Below are 23,803 nucleotides of genomic sequence, written 5' to 3' on the forward strand. Positions count from 1 at the left end.
AAGACATATTACTACACACCTTTTAAAGAGGAGTGTTTGTAGAATAGCTAATAAACTTACCATACCCTCCACTGGGGAAGAGTGTGCCTATATTTAATTGATTTGTGGATGAAATATATATATATATATATGAATCAAGACAATTGTAATGTCAACACATGATGATTGCCAGCACCCTTATCACCATCCCTTTTCCTTCCCCATACCCATTCATTGAAACTGTTTTCCCAATAAACTTTTACAACAAAAAACAGGTATAGCTACATGGGTCTGAAATTGCAATGTGTATGTATTACAGGAGGCTGTTCTGAACTTGACTGGTCTCTGCGACAAACAGAATGCACAAGTGAAGGCAGAATTATAATTGACAGCATGAAAACTTTGACCTCCACCTCAGCTCTGGTTGTAAGTAAATATTAATATTGTATTACAATTTTAATAGTATGTGACTTATAATATTGCATGTTTTCATTCAAGAATATGTTTGGTCATTACCAATAACAAATACTGGTTAGAGGTGCAGTCTATGCCATACGACCATCTATGACAGGCATGCACAACTCGTTAAGTGAGAAGCGCCGAACTGCTCCAAGGAAAACAGATTTGGGCCGCATGGGTAAAATCATCATCATCATCATCATCATCTCTCCTCCAGCACCCCTCATCATCAATCTCTCCCAGCACCTATCATCATATATCTCCCCCAGCACCCCTCATCATCATCTTCATATATCTCCCCCAGCACCCCTCATCATCAACCTTTGTGAGACTCCCCATCTATCTCTCATACCCCCATCTCTCCCCCTCATACCCCCATCTCTCCCCCTCACCCACACACAATACTCCCCCTCCACAACAAACACACAATACCCCCCTGCACACCACACACATCCTTCTCCCCCCTGCACCTCACATCAACCCCCCTGCACCTCACATCAACTCCCCTGCACCTCACATAAACCCCCCCTGCACCTCACATCAACCCCCCTGCACCTCACATCAACCCCCCTGCACCACACATCAGGCCCCCTACACCACACATCAGGCCCCCCCGTACCTCAAATAACCCCCCCTCTTTCCCCCCCCCCCCCCTGTACCTCACATCATCTCGCGGCGGTAGATCAGACAGGACTGCAGGAACGCTCTTGCTCTAGAAAGCAGCAGGCACGAAAGTGCCTGCTAGAGCGCGCTCCTACCCTGCAGTCCTAAGAGCGGACTCGGGGGGGGGGGGTGGAGGGGGGGAGGAGAGCGGACTCGGAAGGAAGGAGGAGGGGGAAAGCCGCCGCTGGCCGCATGTTGTGCAGGTCTGATCTATGAAATCACAAATGAATTTTAAAGGCCTTTTCTTTGCCTTTCAGGGTTCAAACAGTCACATTTCAGAGCTCTACCTTAAGTTATTGAAGTTAGAACAAGAGACTGAACTTCTCAGGGACATAAACAGAGCCTTGAGAGAGGAGAACATTATTCTGAAGGAGTCACTGAAGAAATATGATGCAGGAAAACTTGAAGGTAAGTGACACTTAATGGTTTGCATCCAGCAAACTTATTATGGAAGCAGCATGGCCAAAGGAAGAAGAGGAGTTTCACAGACATGCTTTAGAGCAGGGGAGCGCAAAGTTTTGGAGCTGTGCCCCCTGCCTGCTCCACTCACGCCCCCCTACCTGGTTTGGCGGCGTCAAATGATGCCGCGGAGTCACGTGACCCCTTGCCATGGAGACAGGCGTGTAACATCATTCCGCATGACACCGCGTTGCCATGGCGACGCGTCACAGCAACGCGTCTGAACCCCGGTAGGTGTGTTGCATAGGCCTCATGCGATCCTCCGGCATTTAATTTAAATGCCTCGGGGAAGAGCGTGGGCCCTCTGCAACAGCCCGCGCCCCCCCCAAAAAAAATCCCCCCACTTTGCGCACCACTGCTTTAGGGGGGCAGGAAGGGGAGGGACTGAAAAGAGGTGGTAACCACCTATAAAACATACCAAATGTGGAACCCTGCAAAATGTACTTTCTCCAGCATAAATCAATGCAGAGTATAAATACACAATACGTACTTCAAAAAATGACTTGTGTAGCTACTGTATCTAATGCCCTCTAACTCTTGCAAATGAAAATGGAGACATTAGTTCCTTAGTCAAATTAAGCTGAGACTAGACTAGATAAACACAGCAAAAAGTTGTGAGGGCATTAGAGTAAAGTGTACTGTATTTTGGGGGAGGCACTTTGAAACAGACAAACATACGGCAGAACAACAAAAGCAATCTGGTCACCGTATTCCTTCTGTTCAACGAACTAATCAGCTGATTCTTGTATCTTAGGTTTTGACAAACGGAGATCCCCACCTTGCCAAGGAAGTCCTGCTAACCATACACTCAGTTTGGTTCCATCAAAAGAGGCTGGGAAACGGTCTAATCATAGGACCAGCTACGATGCTGATTTTGCTAAAGCTCTTAAAGTTTTTTATCAAAGTATGAACACAATTAGGGGACATTTCCTACGGCTGAAGCACTACAAACCTCCGGTAAGAAACCGTGCCCGGTTTCATAGTTTTATGTGCAACTGCAACTAGATGAGTAGTGAAAAATATGGCCTGCACGGTTATATCAATATAGAAAATATGAAAATGGTACAAATGATGTGGTTAATTACAGGTGTTACCTAAGTAATTGGTTTGTGCCTAATGAATAAAAAAAAAAAAAGCAAAGAGACATGGCAATAATCTCAGCAGTACCAAAATGTTTGGAATTCATTCATTTACACAGACAGGAACATTGTCCAGATTGTATGAACTTCCGTTTTTATTTAAAAAAAAAAATATTGAAATAGTTTATATTCAGACAAAAATAGTATCAGTCTCATTGGCTTGAGGAATGGATTGTGAAAGTAGTTAACGATGCAGTAACTTCTAATTGTGTTACCCACTTCTCATTGCATTTAATAGAAAGCCTACAACTAAATAACGGTTTCTCCACTTGTTGCGACTATGACCAAATTAGTACATCTTAATGTCTATCTTGGTTGGCATAACATTTTTACGGGCGGCAATTGCTTTTATTCCATGAGCTCGCCAATATATTTATTGATGTAAGTAAAATGGTTATTAATTGGGGCCTTTTTTGTTAAGGTGCAATTCTTCTTCTCTTTCCCAGGAAGAAGAAAACATTTATATGCTGCGCCTCTTTACTGAGAAACAGTCACAAATGTTCAAGGACTTTTGGCAGCAACTTGAGTGTTGCATCTGCAAGTTAAAAAATGATGTTGCACTTATTGTTAAGAAAAAAAGGGAAAGTACAGCATCCAGCAAGACTTAGTTATATCAAAGCCATATTTTATGCTGTTCCACTTGTCTTATCTGTCACTCCAATAAATTGTGATAGCACAGTCTTCACCAGGCTTTGTACAATTTTGCTTTTGCGTATATAAATGCATGCCCACCATCTAAATACAAACAGAACAGCCAGTGCCACTGCTACAGTATGGAAGACTATTTATGCTGTACCAACATTGGTATCTTTACACACAGGGTTTAGGAGGTATACTTGAAAAATATTGTAGTGTAGGAACAGACAAAAAAATCAAGATGAAAGGAACCCAAGTATATATCTAATAGTGTGCACACCAAAATTATACCTTGAATGAAGGCCGCTTAATCAGAGCATGGAACTATACTGACATACACTAGTTGTGCTGTGTGCTCAGCACAGTGTATTAGTGCTAAGCTGCTTTATATGTAGCTAGTATAGTTATAGCATAGAACTGGGTAATTGCTAATAGGCAGGTATGAAGGTACAATAATGTGGTATGCTTCAGCATGTATGCATGTCTTTATATAGCGCCATTAATGTACATAGCGTGTGTGCGATACGGGATTTGACTGGAAGCCAGGAGAAGGATTTCAGCAGGAGACACACAGACAGCTTTAGGAAAGAGTAAGGTGATTCTAGCAGCAGTGTTTAAAATAGATTTAATTAATTTTTTATGTGATCACTGTATATATGTTCACTTGCGTTGTGTTTACTTATATCATTAAAGTTTTATTATTTTCCGTGTAATAGTAAGATACTCTTTATATTTGTCAGTTCCTTCGAGGTATTACTAATCAGGAAGATTGAGATTCCATGATTTACTAAGTCTGAGTATATTTTCTACACTTTGAGTGCAGTTTTGAGAGGGATCTAGTGTAGGCATATTGCTTTAACACTTTCTGCTCTATAGGTAAAAATTATCCCTATGCATCCAATGTATATGTATTAATTTTCTCCATCGAAATTGGGCAGAGCGGTGGGTTACAATTCAGTGGATTCAGAGTGAGGAGGGAAAGTGTGAGCAGAAGACAGAAGGGGGATGAGTAGATGTAGGTGGGTGACAGATGACCACAATAGGGAGAGGAGAAAAGGCAGGACAGCGTGAGCCTCCAAGTAGGTAAAAGAGAGGGCGGAATAGGAAGGATTTATGATGGCAGGGATGGAAGTATGGGGCTCCTCTATCAGGGTGCAGAGTGTGGGAGAAAGAATGGCCATGATGAGAGGGCAGCTGCTAATGCAGTCACACTGAGTGAGCAAAGTTACAGCAAAGAGCAGAGCAAGGAAAAATAAGTTGTGCACAGAGAGAAGAGCATTCCAAAGGGCACAGGAACAAGGGAGAGGATGACAGGGGATGGGTGAGGTTAGAAGGGTTGATACCAGGAGTAGCAGTTGTATGTGGGAGACGCCACGAGCATGTAGAAATAAGGCAGGGACCAGGATTGGGAGCGATATCCACAGAAGCAAGGAAGAGAAGCATGGAAACAAAGAGGGTGTGTTGGTAGAATTTATAAGGGTGTGTTTTAGTGCATGGGGTATAGCTGTGTAGTGTCCGCGGCGCTCTGATAACCGCGGCCAGATGCGGTATATTTTCTTTTTTTCCGGAGCGCTTTCCGGTATGTTAGCGCTCTGATTTTTAGCGCTGTCTGCTATACTGCAATACCGTCTAAAAACACAGGTTGGCGTTCGCGAGCTGTTGTCTTAAAAGTCTAATACATTATGTCTGTGTGCGCACGCAGTATTTGTAAAATGGAAGATTTACAATATACAGTATTACAACAAAAATATAGCGTTGCGTCTTCTTCGAATATAAAATTATCACATTTCTATACAGTACTGTATGTACTGTATTACAGTATTTTGTAATCAGTACTTTTACTTGTTTTCATACTCTTTTTATATTATGCGTGTACCGTACAGTACTGTATGTCTCATTTGAACATTGTTGAAACACATAGGCGTGTTACAGTATCACATTTCGGCGCATACAGCGCTCTCCCTCTCGCCCCCGCACACACACAAGGCTAAAGTACTATTTCAACTTCTTATCTACAGTACAGAACACCTCTCCCAGCCAGATGGCTTTCTGAAAGCTAGATGGGTTTCTGGCTTCAATCATCGCAAACCTGTCATCACATTCCTGCTTGTATAATGTACAGAGCCTTGTTTCACATTTCAGCGCCTGCGTGTAATCCTCTTTGAGAAGGGACCTAGTTGAGGATTAATGCGCATGCGTGTGTATAACTTCACATTCATGTGGAAGTTCAAGTCTGGAAAAAAAAATAAAACATTTTGTTGTTTATGTTTCGTTTCCAGAAATATGTGCCTGCATAAAAATTCTTGTTATTCTGATATTCTTTCGGAACTGTAGCTTTTTAATGCGACACTGGTCATTCACATGCTTTATATGATTTTTATTGATTTGGGGGTGTGGGGATCAAAACATTATGATTACCTGTTGAAAATACTGTATGTCTTTGAACTACAGTACCACAAGATTGGCATAAAGCAGATGTGGTGCCTATATTTAAAAAGGGAGCTAGATCACAACCGGGAAATTACCGACCTGTAAGCCTGACTTCAATAGTAGGGAAACTACTTGAAGGTTTAATACGGGATAATATTCAGGAATACCTAATAGAAAACAAAATTATTAGTAATAGGCAGCATGGATTTATGAAGGATAGATCTTGCCAAACTAACCTTATTTGTTTCTTTGAGGAGGTAAGTAGGAATTTAGACCAGGGTAATGCAGTTGATATACTTAGATTTTGCAAAGGCTTTTGATACGATTTCACACAAGAGGTTGGTGAGCAAAATATAGAAAATTGGACTCCGTAATAATATATGCACCTGGATTGAAAACTGGTTAAAGGATAGACAACAAAGGGTTGTCATAAATGGAACTTTTTTCAGGTTGGGCTAAAGTCATGAGTGGGATCAGTACTGGGGCCCCTGCTTTTTAACTTGTTTATTAATGACCTTGAGGTTGGGATCGAGAGCAAAGTCTCCATCTTTGCTGATGATACTAAATTGTGTAAGGTAATAGAATCAGAGCAGGATGTAATTTCTCTTCAGAAGGACTTGGAGAGACTGGAAATGTGGACAGGTAAATGGCAGATGAGGTTTAATACAGATAAATGTAAGGCTATGCATTTTTGATGCAAGAATAAAAAGGTGACTTACAAATTAAATGGAGATATATTGGGGGAATCCTTGATAGAGAAGGATTTAGGAGTGCTTGTAGACAGCAGGCTTAGCAATAGAGCCCAAAGTCATGCAGTAGCTGCAAAGGCAAACAAGATCTTATCTTGCATCAAACGGGCAATGGATGGAAGGGAAATAAACATAATTATGCCCCTTTACAAAGCATTAATAAGACCACACCTTGAATATGGAGTACAATTTTGGGCACCAATCCTAATAAAAGATATTATGGAACTAGAGAGAGTGCAGAGAAGAGCCACCAAATTAATAAAGGGGATATACAATCTAACTTATGAGGAGAGGCTAGCTAAATTAGATTTATTTACATTAGAAAGAGGCGTCTAAGAGGGGATATGATAACCTATATACAAATATATTCAGGGACAATACAAGGAGCTTTCAAAAGAACTATCATCCCACGGGCAGTACTAAGGACCCGGGGCCATCCCTAAAGGTTGGAGGAAAGGAAATTTCACCAGCAACAAAGGAAAGGGTTCTTTACAGTAAGGGCAGTTAAAATGTGGAATTCATTACCCATGGAGACTGTGATGGCAGATACAATAGATTTGTTAAAAAAAAAAAAAGGTTGGACATCTTTTTAGATGGGAAAGGTATACAGGGATATACCAAATAAGTATACATGGGAAGGATGTTGATCCAGGGATTAATCCGATTGCCAATTCTTGGAGTCAGGAAGGAATTAATTTTTCCCCTTAATGGGGTTTTTTGTTTGCCTTCCTCTGGATCAATAAGTAAGTATAGATATAGGATAAAGTATCTGTTGTCTAAATTTAGCATAGGTTGAACTTAATGGACCTACGTCTTTTTTCAACCTCATCTACTATGTAACTATGTACAGTACAGCTAATCCTTCATGCAGCTTTAACCCCCTGCCCCGCGCAGACATACACAAGGCTCAAGGATTTCAACTTCTTATCGAGACCTCTCGCAAACCATTCATTTGGAAATGCTTGGCTTTGTGCTTTTAATCGTCCCGAGCCGAGCCTGGTGTCACATCTCTGCGCCTGCGTGTAATCCTCTTTGGGAAGGGAACTAGTTGATCATTAATGTGCATGCGTGTATAACTTCACATTCATTTTCAAATGCTTGGCTAATCCATTATGATGACCCCCCCCCCCCCAACCCTTTGAGGCTTTGTTTACGGTAACGCATGCGCACTTCTCGAATTGAATATGTTAATCTGATTAGCCAATGAATAAAAATGTAACCAATGAATAAAAATGTAAGCCTTCTTGAAGAATCCCCCCCCCCCTCCCACACACACATTCACAGTGAATTTAAAGTTCAAAGAAAAAAAATGTGAATGTAATGAAATATTTATTTTATTTCATCAGGAATAAAAAATACAAATAATCATTTTCAGTGTTTATCTTCTTTGTACATGTACAGTAGTGTACTGTAGTTCTTCTGTCAGTTGAAATTTGAGGGCCGGTGCATAATCATGGTAGAATGAAAAATTCAAATAATCATGAATAATGCACATTTATAATAATAAAAACAGTACTACAAATTTTTAGTCTTTCTCTTGTTCGTCATGGCCACATTGCATTCTGTAGTTCATTGAGAGAGGGGGGGGTTGTGTAAATCATGACTGTAGATACACTATACGCACAGTTCACACAATTTACACATGATACCCTCCCCACCCACCGGTCCTTTTGTAGTGCAGCCAGCTGTCTCTGAAAAGGAAAGAAAAAAATGAGTGCAGTTAAGTGCATATAATTGCATTGTGTACAATAAAACTACTCCATATTGGACTACTGTATGCAGTTACTACTGTCAAACTACTGTATACTGAAACGACTATACTGTAAAATACTTTGTAACAAGATTAGTAGTGCAGCTCTCTAAAAATTAAAAATGAGTGCAGTAAAGTGCATGCTGTATACGGTAAAACAATCTGTGCCATACTTACCTGTATCATGCTGTACTTACCATACTACCTTCCTGATGCTTGCCCATTACGCTCTATCACAATGGGCAACACAGTCGCAATATGGTCGATATATTTATGACGTCGTTCCACGGTGAGCACATCGTTCCAAAAACTCATTATGCCATTCGCCAACTCATCCTTTTTTGCGGGTTTCACCTCTTTTCGGATATGGTCCTTCAGCTGATGCCAGACAATTTTGATAGGATTGAAGTCTGGCGATCTGTCATTGGAGGGGAAAAAAAGGAGAATTAGTTAAAGAGATACACAGTAAACAGTGGGAAAAAACGAGACACGGTTACCGTACTTACTCCGCTGGCGTCTTCACCCAGTTGATACCACAGGCAAGAATATGCGCAGTTGACGCGGTGTGCTTCGGATCGTTGTCTTGGTAGAAACGGTGACCATCTGGGAATTCACGTGTGATGTATTCCACAATCTCAGGCACTATTTGCTCTTGGAAAAAACGCTTTATTCATGATTCCTGTAACAAGAAAAGAAAAGTGCTCAAAATAATGCACACTACAGTAGTACAGTACAGTGCTTAAGGCTACAGCATGTAACTTTGTGGATTATTATACTGTACCATCAAAGATGACGATGCATCCTGGTCCACGCCTAGAGATCGCACCCCACACATGCATCTTCACTGGGTGTTTTGGACGCGGCTTCATAGATTTGCCACCTTTGCATTCCATAAAAAAGGTTGCATATCTCTCCAGAGATACAGTAGACTCGTCAGTAAAGATGCAATCCTGAAAAGTTTCGCCACTGTCGATCCATGCCTGTGCCTGGACCACTCTCTTTATCTTGTTGACATCCCTTATCATACGGTACCCTCTGTAATGACAAGGAATAATTTTATAGGTACAGTACAGTTTATTAAACCACACTTTTCACCTCCTGTACTGTCCAGTACTAACCTCATAAGTCCATATTTCCATCCAATTCTGCATCTCATCTTCTTAATGCTGGTCTCTGATACGGTTAGATTGTGATTTTTCTGCAGAGTGTCTTTGACCCTTAAGGCACTCTTCTCATCATTCTCTTCACTTATTCTGTCAACCAGAACAGTTGTCTCCCTACAGTTTAAAGGAAAAACAACAGTACATTACAGTAGGCCACAAGTACAGGTACAGTACATAATTTATGCTCAGGTCTACAGTATGGCCAAATATAGATATTACTTTCATAGAATAGTTATACTGTATAAATATACAGTGATAACAATAATAATAGATACTGTATAGAATAGAGATATAAATATACAGCGATAACAATAATAATAGATACTGTATAGAATATAGTTAAATAAATATACTGCGATAACAATATTGTACTGTATACAGGTATATATACAGTATAACAGAGATATACAGTACAGTATATAACATATATATAACAGATATAATATTAACGGTACTTTGTGTGTGTGTGTGCGTGAGTCAATGTGAGTAAACTGTGTACTGAAATGGGGGGTTGTGAGTGCGTGAGTCATAATGAGTAATAATGAAGTGAGTGACAATTACTGTACAGTATACAGTATACAGTAGTACAGTACTTACGCGGTAGTTACCGTTGGTGTCCTCTTGACTTTTTTGGTCTTACCGTGGGCATGATAGCTCACGGTTGCTGCTGGTACAACGAGGCCAGAAGTACTTAGCCAGCATTGAATATCCGCAATTCATTGTCCTCTCGTGTACATCTCCTTTATTCTCATGCTGAGATCCTTAGAAACCTTTTTAACAGGCATCGCTGCGTGTAGAAAGAAATACAAGCACAAGAATGTATATTCGATGTTTAGTCGATGTGTATACAATGTGCAGTGAATCCACAAAATGGATGGTGTATTTATACTTTAATGAGTCACATTAGAATACGCTCACTTTTAACACCTGCACCTCGTCGCCATGCATAAAAGGTGACACATTGCATAGCCTCCCACTCGATGATCTGTATCTGAACTTGCCCTTGTCCAGATACTGCATTGTGCCATCTGCTTCCATGGATCAGCCCCGATTCTACGGATGCAGGAACCCACTCGCCTCTGCCGTGCCTGTCATGCAGAAAAAGCGAAAGGTGGCAGCCGTTTCCAGGCCAAAGCGAAAGGCTAAGACTAATAAAGAAAACCTTCTGACGACTCCAAAGGCTACAGGTAAGCTTTTAAAGAAGCATTATTATGTCAAGAAGAAATTCGGTTATGTACACTCAAAGCAAAACAAATGGTCACCTTCTGCATCAGCCCTCGCCACCGCTGCCGCTTCTCTCCCGGGAACCCAGACGACACCTTCTCCATCAGCCGTCGCTGCCGCTTCTCTCCCGGAAATACACAGGGCACCTTCTCCATCACTCCTCGACGACGCAGCCGCTTATCTCCAGGGAACCCTCATCTCATTCTCTTATGCACCCATCCACCCAGATGTCCACAGCACCCCATGCACAAGATCCAGCTTGTTGGACCGCATGCTGAATTTGTTAAGTGTCGATATCCCTGGGAACTCTATGCTGGGAAAGATAGATCTTCTTTTAGAGACCATGCTAAATATGGATCAACGGATGGAGAAGATGGATCAATGGATGGAGAAGATCGAGACTGACATAGCAGGGATACATAATTTGCTTGGAGTTCATGCCCCTGTATCTCAGACGCCGGAGCAGGAGGGTGGCATGGATGGGATGAATGGTACCTTCAACTTCCCATCACCAAGCGCACCCCCTCCATCAGAAGAATGTGTTCATGTATGCCGTTGACGAGGATGACAACCCCGTCAAGACCACGCCAGGAGACAACACTGACAAGGCGACCAAGACAGGAGGAAAGCATCCTCCCAGACAACCTACCCTCGCCTGCCGCCACAAGCACACCCGCTCACAGAAGAACACCCGCTTCCAGAATCGGCTCTTGTTCACATACACGCATGAGCCTAGATGTGATGAGACGCATACAGTATGCGTTTCAACAAGGTTCCAATACGCATGCACCTAGCTGTCCACCAATCTATTGTAGAAGCTGCTACGTATTGCTGGACTAAAGTTTGGCGATTTGTGACTAAAAGAACTACAGTAAATAACCATAAGCAAAGAGATTGATTACAGGAGAATCGCTGTACTGTGCATTGATATTGATATTTCAAAAAAGAATAAAATACGGCAGCTGTACCCACCATAGACTTTGCCATTCGGTTAGCACCGAGCCACTGCCAGTCCCGTAGTCTTGATTATACATGTAGTTGACAGGTGACAGCAGGCCTGCTAGACCTGTAGTTGACAGCTGATGAAGCTGGAAATCCCTTTGGTACATGCAAGCTTGCTGGTATCTGTACGAGAAATCCTGCTCAGGCTACAGGTATCCAGGCGGGGGCTGGTAGCAAGGGTTGCCGGTCAGCAGGTTTTCACAGACGGTCGGACCGTTATTGGAAGCCGGTGCTGGCGCATTGCTTGCCTGGGACTGACGATTCTTAGTTGGTTTTACAATGATCTTTTGCCTTTTGAACTCTCCATGATCAAAGATACTGGAAAATTCAGGGGCAACAAACTAATACCCTCCTCCTGTAACTCCGGGTGCAGGAGCAATACGAAAAAAACGTGGATCGATACATAACTTTTTCCTTATCGCACGCTTCCACCCCAGAGCATCTGGTGAAAATTTGTAAAAGTAGAAAAATAAGGCAGTGCACTGCCCAAAGTAACAGAAGGAGGCTCACGGTTTTTAGCAACACAAAATAGATTTATTACATAAAAAGTGGACAAATGGGTCCCCCCTAGGCCGCAGCAGGGGTCCACCAACTAGTTTCAAGCAAAAATGCCCTTTATCAAATTTGCAAGTCATAATTTTCGATAAACTATTGATAAATTTGACCAACTGTAGCCATCTTATCATCTGCTGAACTAATTGCTGACCATATTAAATAAGTGTACGTTATGTTGGGCATTAGGAACACGGACTGCAGTGGTGTACTCATCTCTGGACCTCTCTGGACAATGGAATAGAACACCAGACACTTTGCATTTAGTTTTTATTATGAAACAACTAAATAGATACAATGTTGTACAACTTCTTCAGTAGCAAGGCCAATTCACAAAGGACCCCTGTGGTATTTTTTAAACACCTGCAAGTCGACACATTACTGAAGCGCATGCGCATTACAATTCATGAATATCTGCCACCTGGCGGATACGCGAAGAATTGCAACCAATTAAATCCGAACCACTCATTAAACAGATCAAGCGCGGTTGACGCCGGCATGATTGCGACATGAATACGGCACGAACGCCGCATGAACACGGCGAAGCGTGTGGCATTCGGAAAAAGTCACCGGAAAATATGGGTGAAGTGTTAAATAAAAGGGGCCGCGGCTGTAGATAGGAAAGGAGTTCATATAAAATGAGCACTGGAGAAGGAAGTAGAGATAAATGGAGGTAGAGATAAATGGAGGTAGAGGAATAATGAGGCTGGTAGAAAAAATGTGCAGTTTGAAAGAAGCAAATATAAATAGTAGAGGCGGCACTAATAGTTTAGTGTTGACTGGTGAATGAGGACTGGGTAGTGAAAATTACATTAGGATAAAGATAGAGTGGGAGTTGTGAGAAGTGCAATATATGAAAGGTGGTGCTCTAGAGCAGGTGTGTAAACTTGGGGGCACAACATTTTCTGTGGAGGGGGTGGGGGGCAGCTCTTCAAACCAATCATGGCACATATTCTCTCCTAGACCCTCTACAATCTGGCTTCCGCACTGCTTACTCCACGGAAACAGCCCTCACTAAAATAACTGATGACCTCCATGCTGCCAAAGACAGAGGTCATTACACAGTTCATATTGCTCAATCTCTCCGCAGCATTTGACACCGTGGACCACCCTCTTCTCCTTCACATTCTCCATACACTTGGTATTCGGAACAAAGCTCTATCCTGGAACTCTTCTTACCTCTCCCATCGTACTTTCAGTGTCTCTTCTGCTAACACCACCTCCTCCTCCTCTATTGATCTCTCTGTGGGGGTACCCCAGAGCTCTGTCCTGGGACCTCTTCTCTTTTCTCTGTACACTCGCTAGGTGACCTAATAACATCTCTTGGGTTTAAATATCACCTCTATGCAGACGACACACAAATTTACTTTTCAACACCTGACCTTACACCTGCTGTACAAAACAAAGTTTCTGAATGTCTCTCTGCCATACCATCCTGGATGGCCCTCCACCACCTTAAACTCAACATGGCAAAAACAGAACTACTCATACTTCCTCCCAAATCTGGCCCTACTACCTCCTTCCACATTACTGTTGGAAATACGATCATTCACCCAGTAGCCCAAGCATGCTGCTTAGGGTCACACTCGACTCCTCTCTCACATTTTCCTCTCACATTCAAAACGTTTCTAAAACCCGTTGCTTTTTCCTCCGCAATATCACTAAGATACGCCCGTTCCATTGTTGCTCGACTGTTAAAACTCTGACTCAAGCCCTCATTCTCTCCCGTCTTGATTACTATAACCTCCTGCTGTCCGGCCTTCTTGCCTCTCACCTGTCTCCCCTACAATATATCCTAAACGCTGCTGCCAGAATCACGCTACTCTTTCCTAAATCTGTCTCCACGTCACCCCTCCTGAAATCCCTCTCCTGGCTTCTGATCAAATCCCGTATCTCACACTCCATTCTTCTCCTCACTTTTAAAGCTTTACACTCTTCTGCCCCGCCTTACATCTCAGCCCTAATTTCACGCTATGCACCATCCCGACTCTTGCGTTCAAGGATGTCTTCTTACTACCCCCTTTGTATCTAAAGCCCTCTCCAGTCTTAACCATTTTTCACTGACTGCCCCGCACCTCTGGAATGCCCTTCCCCTCAATATCCAACTAGCACCCACTCTATCCACCTTTAGACACACTTGCTTAAACAAGCATATGAATAGCACTGTGGATAATACTGGACACACGATACATAAAGCTTCGAGCCCTGCAGACACACTTACCAGAACTCCCTCCTACTGTCTCTGTACGTTCTCCCTACATACCAATTAGACTGTAAGCTCCTCGGAGCAGGGACTCCTGTTCCTTAATGTTATTTTTATGTCTGAAGCATTTATTCCCATGACCTGTTATTTATATTATCTGTTATTTATTTGATTACCACGTGTATTACTACTGTGAAGCGCTATGTACATTAATGGTGCTATATAGAAATAAAGACATACAATGCCATATAACTGCATTTGTAATAAAGATTTGTGTATTTTTAGTGTTCCAGGAGTGCCAACCAGCGGAGATGTGCAGGGCGTGAGTTTCAGGGGGCCAGTGTTGCGGGTTACCACAAAACATTTACTCAGGAATCCCCCAAGATTCCTGAGGACGAGGAACACAGACCACCAGATAAAATCCATCCTAGAAAGCAGGTTTGCAGCTCACCGCCAAATCTCCCTGCCTCAGCACAGACCTGAATAGTAAGACCGGGCAGGTGAATGACTCACATTCTCGGTACCCCGGTATATGTCCACAATCCAAAGGACCCAGTGTTGGGTTCAATACATCTCTCACCAGGTATAAAGGTGGCGAGAGTTATATGTTTTTAAGTTACAGTAATGTTCAGTATGGGGTAAAAATCCATTTGCATGGGAGACAGAATGGCTACTCCACCCTCCAAGCTTCAAAGGCAATCCAGGATATGGAGGTGTTAAACCATTTGTTAGCTTGCTTGGTAGGGGAAGAGAACTTCAATAAGCCATCTTGGCAAGATGTCAACCTGCCCAGACTGAGCGGCAACAGGTAAGAGGGGCATGCTAAGCGGCAAAGGGGCAAAGTTCGCACGAGCCCAGAGCAGAATGAGAAGCCCCCTCTGCCAGGTTTGCAAAGTATTGGCAACTCCGTGATAGGGGGATGGCAATATTCCAACGGAGTAACTAGTTATGTATAGGAATGGTGGTCAGGCCTCTTGTTGTAGATGGGCATTTCCCCAGCTGCTGGCCTTCCTCCTACAGTGTCCCACACCAGGCCTCTCTGTGATGACGCACACCGGCATGCGAGGCCCAGTGTGTGACAGTACAGAAGTTAATGCTTATACAGTATATACACCTCAGAGTGTGAGAGCATAATATTCATGGATATGTTGCGGCTCACTGAATATTTGGGACACCATTTTTTTATTTTTTATTAAATGGCTCTTTTCCTTGAAATTTTGAAGACCCCCTGACCTAGAACCTTCACTATTAGAAACACACTATTAAGAGATTATACCTGGGTTCTCTTCTTCATTCATACTATTATCTCACCCTATATAACCATTTACACTTTATTTACTTTTCTAGTGCTGACAGCTCAGGATAAACAAAACAAAAAAAAAGCCTCGTCTTCTCTGCTAGAATGTGCGACATGTGCAATGTTAAAGGTTACAGGGATCTTTTGCGGACAACCCAATGCTTTTCTGAACCGTCTACAAGAAGATACCTGGACTAAGGAACCAGTTTATTGGATTTTATTTTTATTTGGGCAGTGCAATGAAGGTGGTGAGAAAAAAAAAATTGTGACCGTTAGACAGAAATACAGACACAGGCCAAAGAAATGGTTAGTTATATATTTAATCTTCTCATACACTACAAATGGTATATCTTAGATTCCGGTGGAATAACTTTATGGTGATAAAAATCCATGATGCCACTTGTGTGCTATATAATAAATAGTACTTTAACTGAAGCGGTACAGAAACTGCATAGATCATTTCAGAAAACAAAAAGTTGCTAGAAAGCCGTAAAAAGCTTTACCTTCAAAACCCTGCTTCCATGCACTCAATTTAGGAATATACTGTACCACTCAAAGCTTATTTTGGGCTCTAACCATGTTCAGTCACGTTTTAGTATATTATTGACTTATTTCAGAACAGAAAGACAAACTTAAGGCAGTATTCTGCTGTTACATACTTTTGATTATTTAAATTCTTTCATGTGTTATCTATTAGCATTTAATGCATTGTAACCATGTTTTCAGGTAGTAAGAGCCCCATCTTTTGAGTTACTGAGCCATGCATGTACATGCTGTGTGTCACAGGTTTCTCAGACTTCTGGTTTGCTGATGACAGAAAAGTGGATGCCTGATTTGTTGAGACGTTCAATCAGCTTGGTCTTGGAGAAGGCTGCCCCCGGGGTGTACACGCCCCCTCTGTGAAACAAAAACAGGTCACTAATTACATAACATAGGAACAATGAGGACTAAAAAGAATCCACATCTGAAAATTTACATGGCAGGAAGGAGAGGGGAAAAAAAAAAAAAAAGGGGGGGGGGGGGCCTTTAAAAACACGAGCACAGTTAGACAATATTTTTAATATAAAGGTAAACCAAGTTATTGATTTACACCGATATGTTGTGTTGTAATACGTGATATTCGCTAATGCAATTCTCACTTTTATGGTCATACTATCTTGCACCAACTAATACAATGTTTGAAACTACGTCCAGGTTTATTACGTTTTTTTGTTTTGCTTATCCAACGGAATGGCAAATGAATGGAGCATTCTCCTTTCAACCACCCATCTCCATTCTCCTAATTCTAGCACCCGTGTGGTAAAAGTATTTTTCATGGGAAAAATGTTCCAGCTCACAGAAAGCCAAGTCTTCATCATCTATAGGTCAATACACAAAGCAGTAGAAAATAAGGTAAAGAATAAGTGTCTTCTCGCACTTGTGTTTTTAGACCTAACCATGCTGCTCCGCTGTAAGAATCTTTAAAGTCACCATTTACATTTTGGCCCATATTTACTAAGCTGTGCTCTGCCATAACACCGCTTCCAGCACTGACAGACATTACAGTCCATTCACTAAAACAGTCCGTAAGGGAGGTTTCTGGCACCAGTTTGTGTCCTATGGAATAGAACCACCTCTGCCATCATCACAGCAACAGCACTGATCAGGACAAGCTCTCATTTACAAACCAGTAAGAGCATTTGCCATGGGATGATTAAAATCCTTCAACAAAATATCTGCTGCTTTAACTCCTTGCTCCTCAATGTGTTATAGGCTCTTCCAGCACTGACCAAATTAAAACTGCTAACGTAGGCCTCGGGCATGATCAGCGCTTATGCGCTGACCCATGCTGCTGCTCGGCACTGAGCCCCTGCAGCCGCAATGAGAGCGGCTTTAGCAGGGGATCGCACACGCGTCCGCACGCTTGGGGAAGCGTGTGTCTGACGGAGTTTTGAAATTTGGCGCTCGCCAAAGCGCAGGGCCGGTCACGTGAGCGGTTCGCCCAATGAGGTCCGTGACGTCACTGGCCCGCCTCCAGACGGCACGCTGTGTAAGGCCAGGGAAAGCACCGCTTTCCCTGAGCCTCAGCGCGCCTCCGCACTGATAAACCTACTATGTCCCAGGCCTTAGGTTCCTCAGCCAGCTGTTGAATATTGAAAAAGGAAGGAGTTTTCTGGCTACGTTTACTTACATCGGAAGATAAGGAATCAACCACTGTTAAAAACTCCTGTGTATGTAATCCACACAGAGCAGTGATTTGCAGGCTTCCAGAAATGAAGGGTTGTCTGTCCGAACACAATGGATATTTATTAAAGGCTCCCCGGCTGCAAAACTGATGCGCAACATAGTACCAGTTTTGACCCGGGGAAAAAAAAAAAAACAGTAAGAGTGGGATAGATTTGGAGCTTTTTTTTGGACCTTACGCCACCTAATTTTGCAAAGCAAACCTATAAAAAAAAAAAAAAAAAAAAGTGCAGCTATGGCCAAAAAATTCCTTCCCAAATTGAGGTCTGAAATGGGCACGGGAATCCAGTAGTTACAGATAATGAGCCGCTACTGGAGCCATTTTCATTATGGGCTTGAAGTGTGATAGGAGATAGTTTGTGAAGTGTTTTTTTTTTCTTCACAATTCTTTAAAGTAGTAGTAGTCGCAGAAACTGTTCAACGACAACTGGTGCTTCCCCATGAACATTTTATGAGCTTTACATACCTTTTTGGAAGAGCACCAGGTTCCTTTAAAAGGGTCACTCCTGCCTGAACCATTGCTATGGGAGTAGCAACGTAACCAGCTTCTGTATTAGGCAAAGTGAAGAAAACCATTAGGAAACGTAGAAGTGAAAAAATTAATTAAAATCTAGTCAGTGTCTTTTCAGATTACAATTATATCGGTATAAACTTTGACGCATTTTTCTTTTAAGTCACTTAATATCAGCATGTTTAAAATGGATTATCTCTATTCAGCAACTAAAAGTAACCAATGGTGGGGTGATTATCTAAATACAATAGTACAGGTTTTTTTTTATTTTATTTTTTTAAACACTGGTATTAATATCCAACTTGTACTTGATTGATCTTTAGATTTCGGAAATATTTTTTCTTGCTAAAGCCATCTTTGTCTAAAGGATGTTAGTCATTTAGGTATCCAGTATATTACAAAAAGAATGTGCTACTCTGCAGTAAGGAATTTTTAACTTGTTTATTAATGACCTTGAGGTTGGGATCGAGAGCAAAGTATCCATCTTTGCAGATGATACTAAATTGTGTAAGGTAATAGAATCAGAGCAGGATGTAATTTCTCTTCAGAAGGACTTGGAGAGACTGGAAACGTGGGCAGGTAAATGGCAGATGAGGTTTAATACAGATAAATGTAAGGTTATGCATTTGGGATGCAAGAATAAAAAGGCGATTTACAAATTAAATGGAGATATATTGGGGGAATCCTTGATGGAGAAGGATTTAGGAGTGCTTGTAGACTACAGGCTTAGCAATAGTGCCCAATGTCATGCAGTAGCTGCAAAGGCAAACGAGATCTTATCTTGCATCAAACGGGCAATGGATGGAAGGGAAGTAAACATAATTATGCCCCTTTACAAAGCATTAGTAAGACCACACCTTGAATATGGAGTACAATTTTGGGCACCAATCCTAAGAAAAGACATTATGGAACTAGAGAGAGTGCAGAGAAGAGCCACCAAATTAATAAAGGGGATGGACATTCTAACTTATGAGGAGAGGCTAGCTAAATTAGATTTATTTACATTAGAAAAGAGGCGTCTAAGAGGGGATATGATAATTATATACAAATATATTCGGGGACAATACAAGGAGCTTTCAAAAGAACTATTCATCCCACGGGCAGTACTAAGGACTCAGGGCCATCCCTTAAGGTTGGAGGAAAGGAGATTTCACCAGCAACAAAGCAAAGGGTTCTTTTACAGTAAGGGCAGTTAAAATGTGGAATTCATTACCCATGGAGACTGTGATGGCAGATACAATAGATTTGTTAAAAAAAAAGGTTGGACATCTTTTTAGATAGGAAAAGTATACAGGGATATACCAAATAAGTAAACATGGGAAGGATGTTGATCCAGGGATTAATCCGATTGCCAATTCTTGGAGTCAGGAAGGAATTCATTTTTCCACTTAATGGGATTTTTTTGGTTGCCTTCCTCTGGATCAATAAGCAAGTATAGATATAGGATAAAGTATCTGTTGTCTAAATTTAGCATAGGTTGAACCTGATGGACCTATGTCTTTTTTCAACCTCATCTACTACTATGTAACTATGAATTGGACGTTTTGCCGTGACCAAAACACCGCAACACATCGACGAAGGGCAGCTCACCACGGGACACTTTGCTGCAATGTGCGGTCCACTGTGGTCCTGCCCCAACAAGCCAAGCCAGTACTGCCGCTCCAACAACTGCATGTTTAAAAGTCCCGTACAGGAAAGCTACATTGCCTACACAGGTCGTTCTGACGCGCCATCTTTAAAATATCCTGTATCGGAGCGGACGGTCTAAGGCCCGCGCAGGACATTTACACATCGTTGTCGAGTGAGCGGTCGGGCTCGGCTGTCCTGGCTTGTAGAGTCGGGCACACTGGATGAAGTTTGGGCACACTGGATGGTGGTCGGGCGCAGAAGCTGACATTGCGGCAAAGTGTCCCGTGGCACAACGGCGGCTGCGCTTTGCTAATGGTCAAACGGCAGCGGCGAAACATCCTAGACAGTCTGTATGTATGTCCCAGTATACTGCAAACAGCCTAAACAGAAGTGCTGCACCAGAAGTAACGAAATCTGCTTTGAGAAAGCCAGACTAAACGTGCGTCAGGGTAAGCGGAAGTCAATGATGTCATGCATTAGTGATATGCACTCCTCACTATCGCAACTACATTAACAGGGGAGCTGATGAGTTGTCACTGCAAACCCCCGGCTCCCGCTGCAGCTAGCCACTCACAGTAAGCAGCCGATACGCTGTTAAAGATCAGGATCGTATCTAGAGCAATATCAGATATAGTCGATAGGGCTACCTTCTCCTATCCCCTTGCCTCTTACCATAGGGTTATGTATGTAGGGCGAGTTTAACATTACTGCATTTATGATCGATCCTTTACTACCCATCCGAGACTATACCGCTGGCTTTTCACTCTAATGCCTTCAGTGTGCTGCACCAGAAGTATCAAAATCTGCTATTACTACTAGAATATAGATATACTGCACTATTGATATGCATTGCTACACGTTCTCTTTTGATCTTATTGTATAGACCAATTTGTGTACGAGTTCACCGCTTTGCACTTTAAAATGTATTAATTTGTAATAGATATCAATATCACAACTACACCATTGTCCACTTGGCACTTAAGGATACATCTTAGTATTTATATTTTGTATTAAGAATAGAGTAGCGGCACGAATAGTATTTTCTTTAGCTAGGTATCCACACTCCAGGTTACAACTGCCAAGTTACAGATTATTACCAGACAAATAGTTGTACTTGGTAATGGCTACCCACGCTACAAAGCAAATTCTTTCTGTATTTACACGAGAGACATCTCAATGTCAAATCAAGACACTCCTTTAGCTTTCCTAATATGAAAAAAATAACATCTTATGTATTGACAAACCATGGTTTAAAAAAAATAAAAATTCTCTAGAGCTTTGCTCAGTGTTTATGCAAGTTCAAGATGTGAGTGTGTAAAATATTGGTTAAACACCAACGACCTATAGGGACTGGTCAATCAATTCTGCAATAGTTTCACACAAGTGCTTTGGTAAACAAAGCCCTTACTATTGCACAGTATCCTAAGGTGTTATCCGGAAGGTATCGTGTAGATCAATGCAGTAGAAAGCTGGTGAAAGAAGCTCGAAACATGACCCTCTTGTAATAGCATCAAAATGTTACCTGGTCCTGAAACCTGGGTGCAGATTTTCACATTTGGTTTCCCTTGCTGCGGATCTTGGCCTTGACTATACCCCTCCCCAAGGAATATCATTGTGAAAGATGCCCCATCCATCTGCCAATACAACAAAATTAAATTGTTCAATGAAACACAGGATTTGTAATCCAGAGAAATAGGAATGTTGCATCACTTGCTGCAATAGCAATACAGTCAATATAAAACATACAGCATAACAAAAAAATAATCTTATCCCTTCACTACCAAGAAGAAAACAAATTTGCAACATTAAGGCCTCGCTGAGACAGGCCGCGTTGCGAAGTGCGCACGTCCGTCGCAATTTCTGGTTGTTCGGTGGGAGTTTTCAAACTGAAAACTCCACCGGCGGCAAAGTGCAGTGTCGTCGATGCGACATTTTGCCGCCACAACCAAAATTGAAATTTGGTGCTACAGTCGCGTGACGCGAGCTGGTCAGCCAATAAAGGCGAACCAGCTCCGTGAGGTTACGCCCCCAAACGCCACGACCAAACTCCTGCAGTTTGAGCAGAGATCGCTGGGCTGCAGGAGCCCGCGGCGGAGGTGCGAACGCAAGCACGCTGAAGTAGCAGCCTGTCTGAGCGAAGCCTAAGTTTGTGTAACAGTAGCCGATTGAAAAGAAGGCAACAACATTTTGAACTATTTGATACATTGCTTACTTGTAGAATTACAGTTGTAATTAGCATAATTTAAAGATGCAGACCAAGCAATATCCCTCAAGTTTTATTTAAAAAAAAAAAAAAAAAAAAAAAAAAAAAAAAAAAAAAAAAAATAGTACCGAACTGATTTATTTATTTATTTCATAAATCAGTTCGGTACTATTTTTTTTTTATTTATTTTTTTAACAACCGAATTACATTTTTGATGTATTATAATGTAAAAAGCTTTTTTGTTTCTATAGCAACCATTTACAAACTCTGGCACACCCTTTTTGAGCCCTGTCCTCTCTCTAGCTGTGCACCAATTGTATCTAGTGACTGCCTGGTCATGATCTTCCCCACAGAACTTTGCATCTTTGGTCCTCTTCGGCTGCACCAACAGCCATTTAGTGAACCCCCGAGCGAATCTTCACTGATCGATCACAGGACAACAGATCGTTAGGTAACTTTGCCAATTATCTATCATTGCATGTATTGTATTGATGCACATATTAAAGGGAAAATAATAAAAATCGCAGCTTGGACTGCTGCTTTAATAGCGATAGTATTCATTTGAGCCAAAGTTGTTGCTGCATTCAGTCAAGAACTACCTTATATACCAAAGCCGTCATATCTGTGACTCTTAGCAATAGATCAAATTAATTCAGTAATAGCCAAATGGGATGCCATGATAATAAATATACATTCCTCCCCCCCACCCCCCCAAGAAGTGCTAGTAATGCCTACAAAAATCGACAGAATGAGGACAGGTTGGAAAGCCATCAATTAAATGTGCTGCAAGTCTCATTACCAGCAGCCAAGTCATCTCTTGTACCAGCAATCTCCCAAACCATACTGTGTTTTGGGGATAAGCAACAAACATTTCATTTACATGCATACAAGGTAAATGTGTGTGTCAATTCATCGGTTATTTCCAAAATCTGGACATGGCTCCAAGGCTGATACTGAAAAAAAAATTTTTCCTTCTACATTTTAGCTCTGAGCCTTTTAGCATCAGTCCCTGAGGACTATTGTACAAACAAGCCACGTTTTAATAGTCTTAGGTTAAGTATTGAACACGTAATTTACCTACCTACATTTTTATAGACAACTTTCTTAGCTAAGCATTACCCGGAAAAAGTAGGATGCAAGTAGCCACCAAAACCTAAGCTTGGACAGCCCTGCTTTAGGTCATTAAGCAATGAGGATAAAAAAGGTTAAACCGAAGGACACAGACCCGATTATGGATACAGTATTTAGTCAAAACAAATACAACTGTACCCATGCTCATTTAAACAAAGTCTGATGAGGGTTAAGAACTTAAACTATCGATAAACCAAACTCAGGTTGCTATAGTGGATGTGACCAATTTGAGTCATTCATTTGTTATCTAAATGAGGAATCTCAGTATAAAGTCTTCGTCGATGGTATGGTAATTTAAAACCCAACAATTCTGTTTACTGCACAAAGGTCAATTCGTGTAATGGTTAAACTTACAATATAATTGCTCTTCCTAAGATTTTGAAGAGGGGGTTTCCAATGTG

The 23,803-nt window shown here is 41.7% G+C and overlaps 2 protein-coding genes across 2 annotated transcripts in view; one reads left to right on the top strand and one right to left on the bottom strand.

The window, feature by feature from the left end:
- Window positions 1-3,941, top strand: part of LOC142492360 (kinesin-like protein KIF28) — an 84,504-nt gene extending 80,563 nt beyond the window's left edge. The window contains exons 19-22 of the mRNA XM_075595007.1: window positions 299-405; window positions 1,359-1,509; window positions 2,315-2,517; window positions 3,146-3,941. Coding sequence (XP_075451122.1) covers window positions 299-405; window positions 1,359-1,509; window positions 2,315-2,517; window positions 3,146-3,307 — 623 coding nt within the window. The 3' untranslated portion in view covers window positions 3,308-3,941. The remainder of the gene's footprint in view (window positions 1-298; window positions 406-1,358; window positions 1,510-2,314; window positions 2,518-3,145) is intronic.
- Window positions 3,942-16,007: 12,066 nt separating this feature from the next.
- The window catches only part of SCCPDH (saccharopine dehydrogenase (putative)), a 37,371-nt gene continuing 29,575 nt past the window's right edge, over window positions 16,008-23,803 (bottom strand). Inside the window, exons 10-12 of the mRNA XM_075597070.1 lie at window positions 21,591-21,702; window positions 18,395-18,476; window positions 16,008-16,602 (exon numbers count right to left, since the gene is read on the bottom strand). Coding sequence (XP_075453185.1) covers window positions 16,497-16,602; window positions 18,395-18,476; window positions 21,591-21,702 — 300 coding nt within the window. The 3' untranslated portion in view covers window positions 16,008-16,496. The remainder of the gene's footprint in view (window positions 16,603-18,394; window positions 18,477-21,590; window positions 21,703-23,803) is intronic.

Source organism: Ascaphus truei, chromosome 4, assembly GCF_040206685.1.
Source record: "Ascaphus truei isolate aAscTru1 chromosome 4, aAscTru1.hap1, whole genome shotgun sequence".
NCBI classification, from domain to species: domain Eukaryota; kingdom Metazoa; phylum Chordata; class Amphibia; order Anura; family Ascaphidae; genus Ascaphus; species Ascaphus truei.